This window comes from Gallinula chloropus (assembly GCF_964237585.1).
Source record: "Gallinula chloropus genome assembly, chromosome: 1".
Taxonomy (NCBI): Eukaryota; Metazoa; Chordata; class Aves; order Gruiformes; family Rallidae; genus Gallinula; species Gallinula chloropus.
This window is the reverse complement of record NC_140085.1, coordinates 97,889,113-97,902,290: the sequence shown is the minus strand read 5'-3', so window position 1 is coordinate 97,902,290 and position 13,178 is coordinate 97,889,113. Positions and strand designations below refer to the sequence as shown.

General features: G+C 36.4%; 1 protein-coding gene across 1 annotated transcript in view; it reads right to left on the bottom strand.

Annotated features, from left to right (window-relative positions):
* ARL13B (ARF like GTPase 13B) overlaps nt 1-13,178 on the bottom strand; it is a gene marked incomplete at both ends in the record, with an annotated part of 42,050 nt that overhangs the window by 10,829 nt on the left and 18,043 nt on the right. The window contains 2 exons of the mRNA XM_084263197.1: nt 154-356; nt 2,286-2,391. Coding sequence (XP_084119323.1) covers nt 154-356; nt 2,286-2,391 — 309 coding nt within the window. The remainder of the gene's footprint in view (nt 1-153; nt 357-2,285; nt 2,392-13,178) is intronic.

Here is a 13,178-nt window from a genome sequence, read left to right as displayed (position 1 = left end):
CCTCTAGCATTCAGGTCCCTACTTTTAATATGGAGACACTTGGCTCACAAGCTTTAAATCCTTGACAGCTTGGTTCCCATAAGGCACAGGAATGAATCAAGTATCTTGGAGAAAGCGAGGAAGGTGAGTTAGGAGAAATTACAGAGACAATACCTTTCCTCTCGTATCCTTCTCACTCGCTCAGCTCGTTCTAGTTTCCTTTGTTCTTCATATGCTTTCTGCTCTGTAGTGTCTCTTTGGATACGCTCATTTAAGGCATCAAAATCTTTTGCTATGATATGTAGAAGCCAATATAAACCCTTTTTTATTGATTTATCATTTTTTTTCCCACAGCCCATGATAGCTGAGCAAGGTTCCTGTAAATACAAGGAAAAGGGAAAACTATTTGCAGTTCAGATCACATTTCTTGACTAAAAAACAAGAAATCAGCCAACTACTGTTTACTGTGAAGCTTGAAACACTGAGAAGTATGGGAAATAAATTTGCATTTATTTAGGTATGCTACAAATTTAGGTGCTTTTTTTGCCAGGATAGAAATCACGGTACTTCTACCAAATTCCATTATTTTCTAGTCCCATTTAAAAAACAAAACAAACACAATACTGCAGAGAAAAACATTTTTTCATGTCTATCTTTAGGCATATATATACACACAGCTGTCATTTGTACACCTGGTTTGTGTATATATACACAGTTACACACCTGCTTCTATACATATCCATATTCATGCATCTCTCCAGAAACATAATTTATCAACCCCAAATACCTATGTTGTGTTTTGCTGCAGGTTTATAAAGAGTCCATGTTATATTTATTTAGTAAAATGGAAAAAACAAGATATAAGAGAATCAGCTTAGCTTCCATTGATGAAAGAAATCTGACTTGTTAATAAGCATCTAAAGGAAATTCACCAGTGTGAATTTGTCAGAAAAACTGTCAAACCAATTCAGTTTTTTCGCATCAGAGTAGGTATCATGGATAGGGGTGATACAAACTATTATGCACCTTGATTGGAGTAAAACTTCTGTTATGATATTCCCGTCAACAAGCAAGAGAAACATGATCTAGGCAAATCTTTTGGAAGATGGGTGCAAAACTCACTGCTAAACATATCACAAATTAAGTAATTCTGAAGTATTGGAAAAAATACACTAGAATCTTTCAGGTCTTTTATACTGATAATGTTTTGCTAGAAAATGTTTTTTCACAGGAGTCCATTAGAAAAAAAGGATTAACTAGCAACTTTTATTTTTATGATTGCTACACATGTATAATGAAAAGTCCACTGACTGAAGAAAAGCACTCAGAGTCATGACATGGCTACGTCCTGCTATAACTCAACTTTTGAGATAATAGTGTCAGTATGTATTACCCTGGGAATTTTGCAACTCTCCTTAATGAATTAAAAGCCTTTTAAAAAAATTTAAGACTCAAATACCAGCTGGAATAATTCTGCAGAACTGCATTCTAATTTTGGTTAACAATGGCATAACTCTCATTATCTTTTCAAATGTTTCTTATTGCCATTAAAAAAAGATTATAAAATTTATGCCCACAAATAATTAAATAGCAAGCTAGTTGATTAAAACAAAGGCTTAAAGAAAACTTCAGGGACTACTGATCTGGATAAACTATCTGAAATATTGACCAATATTAAGTAGGTTTCATACATGTTTCTGGTTTTGGCTTTGCCCCACCTTTTATTTATTTATTAAAAATTACTTGAGAACTACATCGGAAATGTAGTTCTTTTAGGACAAATATTAACTAGGAACAAGCTCTAATAGTGTTCTTTGGTGACTGCTGTGCTGGGAATTAGATGTGCTAGGAATTAGATTAAGTTCTTACTGTTTGCCAGATGGTCACTCAGAATTAATGATGGTTTTAGCTATGAACAGAAATGAGACAAATAACATATCCAAACAGTGATCCTTCCTGAATGTCAATGTAGGCAAATTCTATTTCCTGCTTCTTTTTAAAAAAGTGGAAAACTAATCTTGCTGTCCAATTAAACAGGTTTTAAACCACATCAGTAAATAAATATTCTAACATGGTTTCAAAATGGACCAGCAAGTACTTTTTGAGGACCCTTGCTTTAAAGACCTCTTCAACAGATCCAGAAACAGAACGTCAAGGTGAACAGTAGAATTGCTTGCAGAACAGACATATGTACCGTATCTTTGCTGGGACTGCAGGATTTTAGTTTCAGTTTTATATACAATCTCCTACCTTTTGGAAACCTGTAGATATATATTAGAAAATGAAGCATTCCAAAGCATACTTACAATCTGACATGGACACTTGTGTTCATTGACAAGCTTTTCCAGAGATAAGCACTCGATTACATCTGCTTCTGACAGAGCTCCTTCTCTGTCCTGCTTATTCGCCAGCCTAGAGAAAAGATCAAAAGAAACACTAAGCACCCTGACACAAGACTCTCAGATGTCCAAAACGTTTTTCACAAAAGTAGGAGGGGGAAGAATGAAAAATTAAAGAAAAAAAAATGCCTTAAATTGCCTAAAAAAAAGATCCTTATTGTTCTTTTCACTTAACAAACATGTTAGTCTATGCACTATTTTCAGCAGATACCAACATTAAATAATTACAAAGGTGCTTGGCAATTATTTAATAATCATTAATAGACAATTATATTTTACAGCTAATGTAAAAGACAGTACCATTCTGCATCTAAAGATACACAGTACAATCTGTTGGAATCTATGGTTCGAAGTTCAGAACTTCGTGACTTCCCCTACCACGAGTATTTCCCTGCATAAAACTGCTTCGTGATCATCTCAGGCCTGCCTATGATCTCTCTACGATTTCTCTCTGACACCAAAACAATTGGTAGCAGTGTACTGAACCTGCTCTTCCTAACTAAAAAGGTTTGGAGGAACTTGCATGAATGGCTCTAAAAAATATTTTGTTATTAAATAGAGAGAAGTAAAAACAAATAAATTATGAAACACACAGCATACTCTATGACGAAGTGCCATCATTGCCTTATTTCTTAGAGATAAGGAAGCAAACAGGACTCCAGAAGATAAACAACTTAAGTCTTCTGGGAACTGTTGTTTTTAATCAGATTTGTCTTAGATATACTTTGCAATAGCATCCAACACAGTCAATAATGTGTGCTTTTTAAAGGTCAGAAACTAGACCATGCAAATAATGTTATTTATTATTTTGCACTTTAATATGAAAGCAGAGGCCGCTTTGCTCCTTTCAACACTGTTATCAATAACTACTACAAATATAAGAGGGCTGTCCAGATTATAAACATCTCAAACTCTTAAGGTTTTCATCTCCACAAACTCCTGGTGATACCACGTTCTACCCACAGAAATGAAAGTAACTTCCTTTTATCAAAATTATTTTTTTAATGTTTCATTGAAAACTCCTCTATATATGAAACGAATCTGGAAAAGCTTCCTATGTAAAGCCCTAAAAGGTATGTGACAAACTACATGTAACAAAAAGCAAGGGTAACCACCAAAACCTGCATGGAACCACCTCTTAAAGAAAGACAAAAATCTTTTCTCTTAAGGGGCTTCCTCTCAGCTATCCAAGTAATGAAACTCACAGGACTTGACTACCCTCAGGAAGTAAATTTCTGGATTAAAATGGATTTTAACTGATCAACACCCAAGAAGGTGGGATGGATTAACATTGCTTAAGTATTTAGGTATATGTTAGCCAAGCAGATGCATTCCCTCAGAAGAAACTTTAAAAATTAAACTTGCAATTAAGTTGGTTAATAATTTTCTGAGTTCAATTACAAGAAAATCTTAGTAACGAATGGAGAAATTACATAATAATAAAAAACATGTATTTTAAAACAAAATGACAAAAACAAAACACAGAGGAAGTCCTCGTTTTAAGGAATATGCAAAACCTCAGAGGATGTTAAGTCAAAGAAAGAGCTCTTCCCATCGTCCATAAAAGCTTTTCATGGCAACACGATATATAGTCTTTTCTCTCCCATAACCTGCTTTCAATTAAAAGCTAGTATGGTAAAACTCTAGGAACTATGAAACTAGATTCAATAATATTTTACAAGCAATAAACTATTCCTGTTACATGCTACTATTTTTCAAGCATGAAAACTGATCCTGTTTGCTTTGAACCAGTGCGGACCATTTTGGAATATAAGCATATGACGCAATCTTACTTTCTACTTTTTACAACAGCTATGGGTCAAGTGAAAAAGCTGCCAAGAGGAGCACTGCGTATCATTAGGGAGACTGAAAATTGCACTTGCCTCTTTCTAACAAAGGATTTACACTAAAATAATGTTCTGAAGTTTAGCAACCCTTCCACTACATAAGAACTCAGATTCAACTTCCTGAATAAAATTACATTATTTCACTTCCACGAACGCAGCAGCAGATGGTTTTGGAACCAGGTATCGTAGCCCTTCTTCTGAAATTTCAAGTGATCATCATTAACTCAAATGGCTTTTAGGGAAAGATAGGCCAAACCTTGTACTTTGGATTTATCATACTCCTTGCTGGGAAGGAACAATGGTAAGAATTCCACTCTATAGTTAGCAGAACTTGTCAGCACTTCAGTTTGATTTTATTCCTTCCTATTTTCTGGAATCATAGTATAAGCACCTAGATTCTTAATTATTTCACTCTCAAGAGACTTTTTTGCTTCAAAGAGATCTTAAAAAGAAAAAAAAAAAGAAAAAGCTGGCTTCCATTTACAGGTAAACAAAAATTCCTTACCTCTTTTAACCTCATGCACACTGATTTGTTATCTAATCTGTCTTTTCAAGATGAGTTTATGAAGAGACCATTGAAAGGCAGCTACTCAAAACTCCATTCTCACTCAAGCTCAATTAGTCTTAACCTTTTGTGGTTCAAAAGGTTCACTTATTTATCATAACTTTGGGGATAAAACCCCCTACATCCTACTGATAATCAAAACATTGCTGACTTCTCTGCAGAGGTAGAAAGTGCACCTGTTGACATTCCTACTTCACAACAAAAAAAGTACTTTTACTGTATTTTATATGACTTGGTGCAGAGATTCTCTAACTGGTGTTTAATACAAAACCTACAGAACCTACTCGCATATACAGAATCTACGACATTTTCACATACTTACGATAGTCTGACAATATGCCTTCTCACCAACCAGCTAGAACAAGTAACAGTTGGTTGTTATTTAGCTATGAAATAAGGACAAAGCTAAACCAGGGAAAAATTGAAACAAAATTCAAGAAAGCTATGGAAAATAATTAAAAGATTGGAAACTATTATCTCAACTTTTTTCCCTCCACCCACTGTTACAGTCTGAAAATCCTACTGCATTGTCCCTTAGTCTCAAAAAACATTCCTCATCAGTGCTGTCAATCCATCAAGATCTAACTGAAGAAAATACTTCTGAACACTGGGTTTGTTGCCACAGCCTGTCCTTTCTCACCTCTTAAATAACTGCACTATTTACTGTGGTTTTGGACTGCACATTCTACAAAGCACAGCTGAAGCAGAATGAAATGTTGGTAAGCTGCATAGCTCAGTGTGAGTGTGACCCTGACCTCTTATAACTTGAAGTAGCTGCTGATTTTTAGCCTCCAATACTTTGAAAGGTGTAAAATTTGTCTTTTGGGTCAATTAGTTTCCATTTTCTCCACAGGACTCCTATTGCAATACTGACTGTATTAAAAACAAAACCCAAAACAGCTGAGGTGCTGTATCTGGAAAATGAACATATCCAAATAGCTGTCTCCACCTCATGCTCCCCAAGAACTGAAGTGGTTTTGCACAGGTCACTGAGTTCCTGTTGTACACCCTTGCCTGCTTCAGCCTTTAGGTCAAACTTATAAATGGAGTTTAAATGTTGTTAAGCTACTGACCATGATCTGGGGTTATTATTACGTTGAATGCTTTTCCCCCTTTTCAAGTAACCTTATGAATGACCTAGCCTTGCTTTTTCTTTCATGCTTCAGTGTGAAAGAAAGCAATCCCTGCACTTACGCTTCTGCCCCACTTCCAGTTTAGGAAGCCTCTATCTACCAGGGAGCTGCTCCAGGCACTTCCTGCTACTGGGCAGCTCCAGCAGTGATCCGCCTCTCAGCAAGGCTGGGTTTCAAACAGGCAGAACCAGATTCCCCAAGTAGAAAGCAATCAATTTGCCTGTCTACTGCAGTTGCAGAAGTCAGTTTCTCTCTCACAACACCACCCCTGAAGATGAACCTCTGGGCAACTATGTAAGAAGGAGAATTGGAAGGCATGCAGAAAATACTTAATGGAATGCCACTCAAGGCACAATACTTAGGCAAATATTCAAAACAATGTTTTTCATATTATACTGGAGCTTACCCTCAGGAGTTCCTCTGTAAAGGATAAAGCAGAAAGCCACCAGCACAGGATTAAAAGGTAAAGATTTTCTTTTACTTAATGTTGATAAAGTTGCAAATATCAGGAGAAAAAGGCTGCGTAGTGTGGTTCAGAATAGAAGTGTGCCTAAGTATCGAGACATACAAGTAATGGATGTCTACTCTGCAAAGAATTGGGTATTTCGCCGAGTGAATATAGTCTCAGAGCTCTGCTGCTCATGCAGAGAAGTGCTAGGCATTGAGGCAACCTTTATGTATAAAACGTCCTTCTTCAGGGAATATGTTGGAGTTACCTCAAAGGATAAACCTTGATTTTAATTTTCCAAATCAGTAGAACTTCATATATAGCAATTTTTCATGTTTAAAAAACTGTAGGAGGTATATATCAAGACACACTTGAAAGCACAGGAGAGTGTCTGTTGCTTTATCACATTGTTTGCTGAGTGAGAAGCTTTCGTATATAAAATCATGCTTGGCTTATTTCAATTTCACATAAAGTATATTTGAACCTTCTTGGTGTAACAAACTTACTTTATGCAAGAAACAGAGTAAACTGCTTTTATTTCAAGAAGGATTTTTTTAAGCAACGAGAGAGTTGCTTTTGAACTTTATTTTAAGAGTCATGGGAAACAATGTGAAAAGGGAGTGTATGTGTGCATTGGCACAACTGACATCTACAGTTCAACAACAATATTTCTCTTAGAAACCAGAAGACATGCCATAGAAAAACAAAATCTGAATTCGAACTATTTATGTTTCTTGACCTGGTTCTAAAACATAAATTGCTAAGCAAAGGAGAAAAATAAAATAAATAAGCAGTACTAAGGTTTACTTTACAATAAAGCAACCCCACAAAACCATTTAGTATGAAAAAGACACATTTATATCTCAGCTTTCATCAAAAACCCAAGAAGTGTTACAGAAGGGTTTTATTTGGGAACAGGGTATTTTGTGTGAAGGTATGTGTGTGCCCATGTGATTGTTTCCATGTTTTTCAGAATAAGAGGGTGGGGTTTTTTTAAACAGTTATTTTCCAACTTACTCTTTTTCTCTCCACTTATGTGAGCTTCTCATGCAGTACTATATCACTGAAAGCTGAGTGCTGTAGAGGGTACAGAGAGGGGAGTAAATGTATAAGAGTGTCTTAGAGACGCTGCTCCGGGGGTTAAATTTAATCAGCATTTGTTATCAGAAACCCAAAATTGTGATTCAAACCCGAACGGTGGCCATCAAAATTAATAAAGAGCAAAGCATCCCTGAGGTCAAGAATTACAGTATCAGAACTATCAACATGATTAAAAACAACTTGAGGAAAACCTATCTTTATGAGAATGCTTTATCTAAGATCAAGAATATTAGTCTTTAAGGCTACTTCAAGATGCCATACCTTTCTTTCAGTGATTGAATTAGCATTCCTGGGAAAACAAAGAGAGAAAACCTTTGAATTTAATAGCAGCCTACACAAGGGAAAGAACGATGCTGTATTCTTCAGTCTATGGTTGATCCTTCTATGTAAAAATGCTGTTCTACATTTTCTCCTTCAGAAATTCCATCTCTCATCTATTAACTTTTTTCTTGGGCAATCCTGTGGACAGTAATCAGTAAGATGTTTTACCCTAGAGAAGCAAGGCCTCAGCAGATACAGCAAGGAAAGGTTTGCTAGTCTTTTTGTGGTTTGCTGATGTTAACATCCATGAAAGTCAAACTCCTGATCTACAAAGGGGCAGACAGATAACAGTTTGTCAGATTGTTTGATCTTTCCTCTTCAGTTACTGGTAATTCATTAGCTTTTTGAGGAAGTCAAAAAAACAAAATTCTTGACAGTTTTAGCAAAGAAGCAGGAGAACTTGCCAACAGTTTCAGGTCTCTCATGGAGACCATAAAGCACTATGCAATTAAGCTTGCAGCCCCCTCTTTCCCCAAACTTTTTGTGAATTGCCTTTTAAAAAAGCTTTTAGCCACACTGAACACATACCAATGGAGAGTGTTAACCAATCTTAAACTACATTCCCCTTTAGCACTCTAAACCCCTGAGTCTTCTGAATTATTGAAAACAATTACAAAGCCATCATGAACTTTCTACTGATAGAGGTATGCTATTTCTCAAGTAAGCCAGTTTATTTCATTTCTCTAGTTTGCTTTCCATGCCTTCAATTCTTATGCAAAACAATTCTTGGAATACTAGAGTAAACTGTAACGAAGAACTGGCAAATAAAGCGCTACAAGGATATCTGCCTGCAAACATCAATTAAGAGTTTGCTTTCCTGCAGTTCTGAGGAGATATGAGACATTCCTCTAATTCAACCTTCTCTCTAAACAGTTCCTCTAGGTCACATTTAAATAAGAGAATAGTTAGACGCAAGATTCTACACTGATCCTGTTTGTAATACCTCTAGAGCCACCCTAGAGCAACTTCATTCTCATATTACCTTTTTAAGCCATGACAAGAATGTCAACAATTATAATTTGTTAAGTGGCCTCATTCTCACCTCAGGTCTCCTATTTACCAAAACCAGATTTCTCTGACGCACTCTGCTCTGCTATCAGTTGAATCATGCCTTGGATCTAACAGGCTGCATCTAAAGAGATGTCTGAGCTCACATCAAGAGCATTATGTTCAGCTTCCAGATGTGTAATTCCAAAAGCAGTGACAGTAAGTGATATCGCCAAATATTTTTATACAAGATACACGGACAATTACAAAGATGAATTGCTTACACTCTGTTTCACCTTGATATATCAATACCTAGGCAAACATCAAAGTTTTTTAGTCAGAGTTCTCTGGAATACATGTTTTTAAAAAAGGTGCCTGGAAATTTATTACATGTGAGTTCCAAGGCTGCGATAGGTAGATACATGGTCTGACAGATGAAATGAGAATGCAAAGTAAGTGGGAAGTTGCATAGTAAAAATTTTGACCCTGCACTTCTACTGTCAGGAAGACAAAAAATCTTGAAACTGATTTCTAGCCATACAAAGTTGCTAACTAGGAGTTAGAAGTATGTATCTTACGGAATGGAATGAATTCTACCTGTCCTCTGCCCTTTAGCAGCCCTTTCTCTTGCTGCTAATTAATTTTCAAATACTGCTTTAAAGCACATCAATATCTAGACCTTAATTATATGATCTTTTGGCAGAGGAGATTATGATTTTTCCTTTTGGATTTCTATGACCTATAGGTGCCCATCGTATTTGCACCAGCTAATTAAGCGAAGGTGCTGATTTCTAGTATTGTTCTTGCTGGGCATAAACAAACCTAGGTATCTACAATGTATACATTTACTCCTCCTTACTGTGCATTTCTAACAACTCTTTAAGAGCCCTACTGACAGTACATGTCTGGTTTAATAGCTGAAAAAAAACCTCATCAAAACATTAAATAGGTTCTTCAGTTTTTCTTTTAATCAAGGGATACTCCATCCCCTTACCAATTACAGAGAATAACTTTCCAACTAACTGATTTACAGACTGAGGTCATTGTTTTGTCAGTCAGGACTAGTAGGTGTAGTATGCGTCACCGCAACTATGACTTATATCGGTACAAAAGCATAAAGTCATCACCTTCTGTTACTCAAAGTATCAGTAGAGAACAGGAGACTTGCTCTCAATAGACATGAAAATAGTGGTAGATGCCTTCCCTCAAGTCTTCTGCCTGCAGCTACACATTCACAACAAAGGCCCTAAAACTCCAATCTCAGATTTTTCACCAGTTCCCTGTGCATCTTTCAACCTAATACTTCATACACTGGCAACGTCCCCCCCCCCCCCTCCCCCCCCCCATTTTTCTCATTGAAATGTAAAAGAATTAGTATTGATGATTGCAAACATTTTGGAAGTATAAAAGCTTGTAATACAGATGATTCACAAAATTCACAAATTGTTGTATTCTCCCACTCCACTAAGTTGTGTTATTATATTATTGTACTTGTAAATTGTGTTGTTATTCCCTTCTCTCTCAGAATTCTTCCCCATATCATGCAACACCAGACAACCAACACAAGACAATTACATTTTCTGCAACATGTCTGTGTCAGAGATTTCTGGCCAAACACCCAAGAACATCTGAATTATGTTAATAACTAAGGTCTATTTTACCCCCCTACCTCTCTCACACCCATTTTTTACCCATCTAGGACCTCTTTGAATACTCAGACATGTTTTATTCCATTTGGATCTTGTTTTTAACTCAGTATCAGCATTGCTCCACCTCCTGTGATCTGTTTCACACCGGTTAGAGAACTCCTGAGCTACCTTGCTTCAAATGTACCACCTTCCATGCTCCAGCATATTCATCATTTTGGGTTTCCTGGGTGGTCTTGTGGCAGTTTCAGTGAGTAACACTTGTCTCAGGGGTACAAGTAACCAGATTGTAGTTCCTTAATGTTACGTAGTTGGCAATGCCAGAAGCGCTGCGCTACAGGTTATTTCCCAGACACAAAGGCTGACAAATACATGTTTATTTTTTAATGTTGAGATACTCATTAAAGTTAAGTACAATGTGCTTATTCTGATAAAATTTAGCTACCTTCCACATATAATCACACCACTTTTAGGCTCATAATCAAGGCAAGCTCTCTGCCTTTGGTATTTTCCTGTTCAACCACTCCCACACTTCCCACAAACAGAAACTTGAACTCAGAACTATTTTTAAATACATTTGTCCAAAGACTTATCAACTTAAGACAGCAATGCTTTAAGAGGATATTTTCCTCCAACCGCCCTGCTGTGTGATAATCCCTGGTTTAAGCACATTGGTTTACAAGATATTTAAGGAAAAGGAAACTTTTTAAACAAAGGAGAAAAATGTAACCTGTAGCAAGATTACTTGCTTTAGTTACTTAAGATACATCTCCAGGTAACAGAGCCGGATTGCAAAACACCAAACAAATCCCTTCTTTTCTTGAGAGAACATACCAGAGCACAGCCTTTAGAGCAAACTGAAATTAACTCAAACCCCAATTTTTCCCCACAGACTACTATGAGTACCTTAAACTGTAGGCATTTCAGTGGCATACCATATTGTCTCACTATTTTTTGTTGCTAAGCTTAAGACACTTAAAGGAGTAATCAAGTTTCAGAGGAGAGTATCATTTCAAACATTACTCAGTTATTATGCTCAAAAAATAAGTCATAAAAGTTTGCTAGCATTACCTAACAAAGCTACAGTATAACTTCACTGCAGACTGGAAATGGATTAAAAAGTAATTAAAAATAAATATATGATTGGTAGAAACCTGAAATTCCTTTGGGACATGTTGCCTGGACCTGTCCTCTACCCAGTGCCCTTAATTGTCTCCTAAATAAGGAACAAGGGAGAAAAAAAAAACAAAACAAAACACCTCTGACCCTTATTTTTGTTGTAATCATTAGGAAAAAACCCAAAAAACAACCTCAAACCAAAAGTAGCTATTTTAACAGAGGTAAAGAAAGGAGTGTGATCATATATCTGCAAGAGATGTTAAAGACAGAATTCTGTCCCTTGATTGTCTACAAGTCCTCTTCTCCTGGTAGACTGCAGTATGTTAAAATTCATATAAGACCACTTGGAAATTACTTCAAAGATGAAATATGAACACAGCCTTGTGTGTCAGGCATTTTAATGAACCAAGAAACTGTAAACAAAAGTTACAGAAATTGAAATATAACCAGAAGGTTTTGGTAAATCAGGGGTTGGGGAGGAAAAACAATGCATCAAAGTCAAAAAAGAATCCATTAAGTCTGATTACAACCTGTAGTAAGAGTACCATACAATCAATTTATCTACTTTACATATCCATTTATCACTTTTAACTTAATGCAGCCCAAATCTCATTTTTGGGTGTAGGGTCTTTGTTCACTGGGTCTAGCAATGCATTGGATAGGTGTAAGAATATTCTACATAGGTGCTTTGCAATTCAGAAAAAGGACCTTTCAACTTCCCTGGGTTTTGCCCCTTAAAAAATGGATGAGGTAATATAAATATATTTTCATTTAAACAAAATTCATTATCTTTGAATTTAGGACATACTTTGTTATCATGCCAGATTAATAATGGTGGTCCAGTCATCAGGATCTATTATTCCCCTGCCAGTGTGGTGAGGTAACTGTCATTATAAAGACTTTCCCAGCCACCTATGTCATCAGTTTGACTGGTGAGCAACACAATAAAGTTACCAGAAGGCAAAGACTCATGCAATACTTTTAAAACGTATTTGACAAGAATGTGAAGATGCTGTTCCTGAACCTGTCAGAAATATAGAGAGATGCCTACCAAAACAAAAAATATAAACTTAATCACCAGTGGATCTGCATGATAAAAACACTGTGGATGGCTGCGTAGAGAAGCCTTTCTAGAAGATTAAGTATGCGAGTGACCAAACTAAAATGCTGCATGTTCATTCCTACTTTTTCTCCCTAAACACATTTACGAAAGCACGTCAGTAATCCTTGAACTCCAAGTACAACTTAGGTTCTGGGCAAAACTAGGCATAATTATTCCTCCTTATCCCTTCTAGCTCCTCCCTCCCGTAGCCTTGTCTGTTCTTTGGCTTATGTTTTCTCTTACATTGCTTCTAAGCCTGAACAGAGAAGGAAGGCACAGTGCCATCACATCAGTTTGACTAAATTGTTGCAGCCATATGATTAGAGCAACTCATTGTCTAAATATTATCTTTAGCTAGAGGCTTATAATTCCATGTCCAAACATATGGTTCCAGCATCAGTAACAGTTCAGATAAAAGACAACACAGTAGAATTTACGACTGAGGAATGGCCAGAAACACAGGCAGACCTCAGCAACATTCTTTAGATTTATATGTAAGAGCATCTAGGGCCATTTCTAAACTTAGTTAAC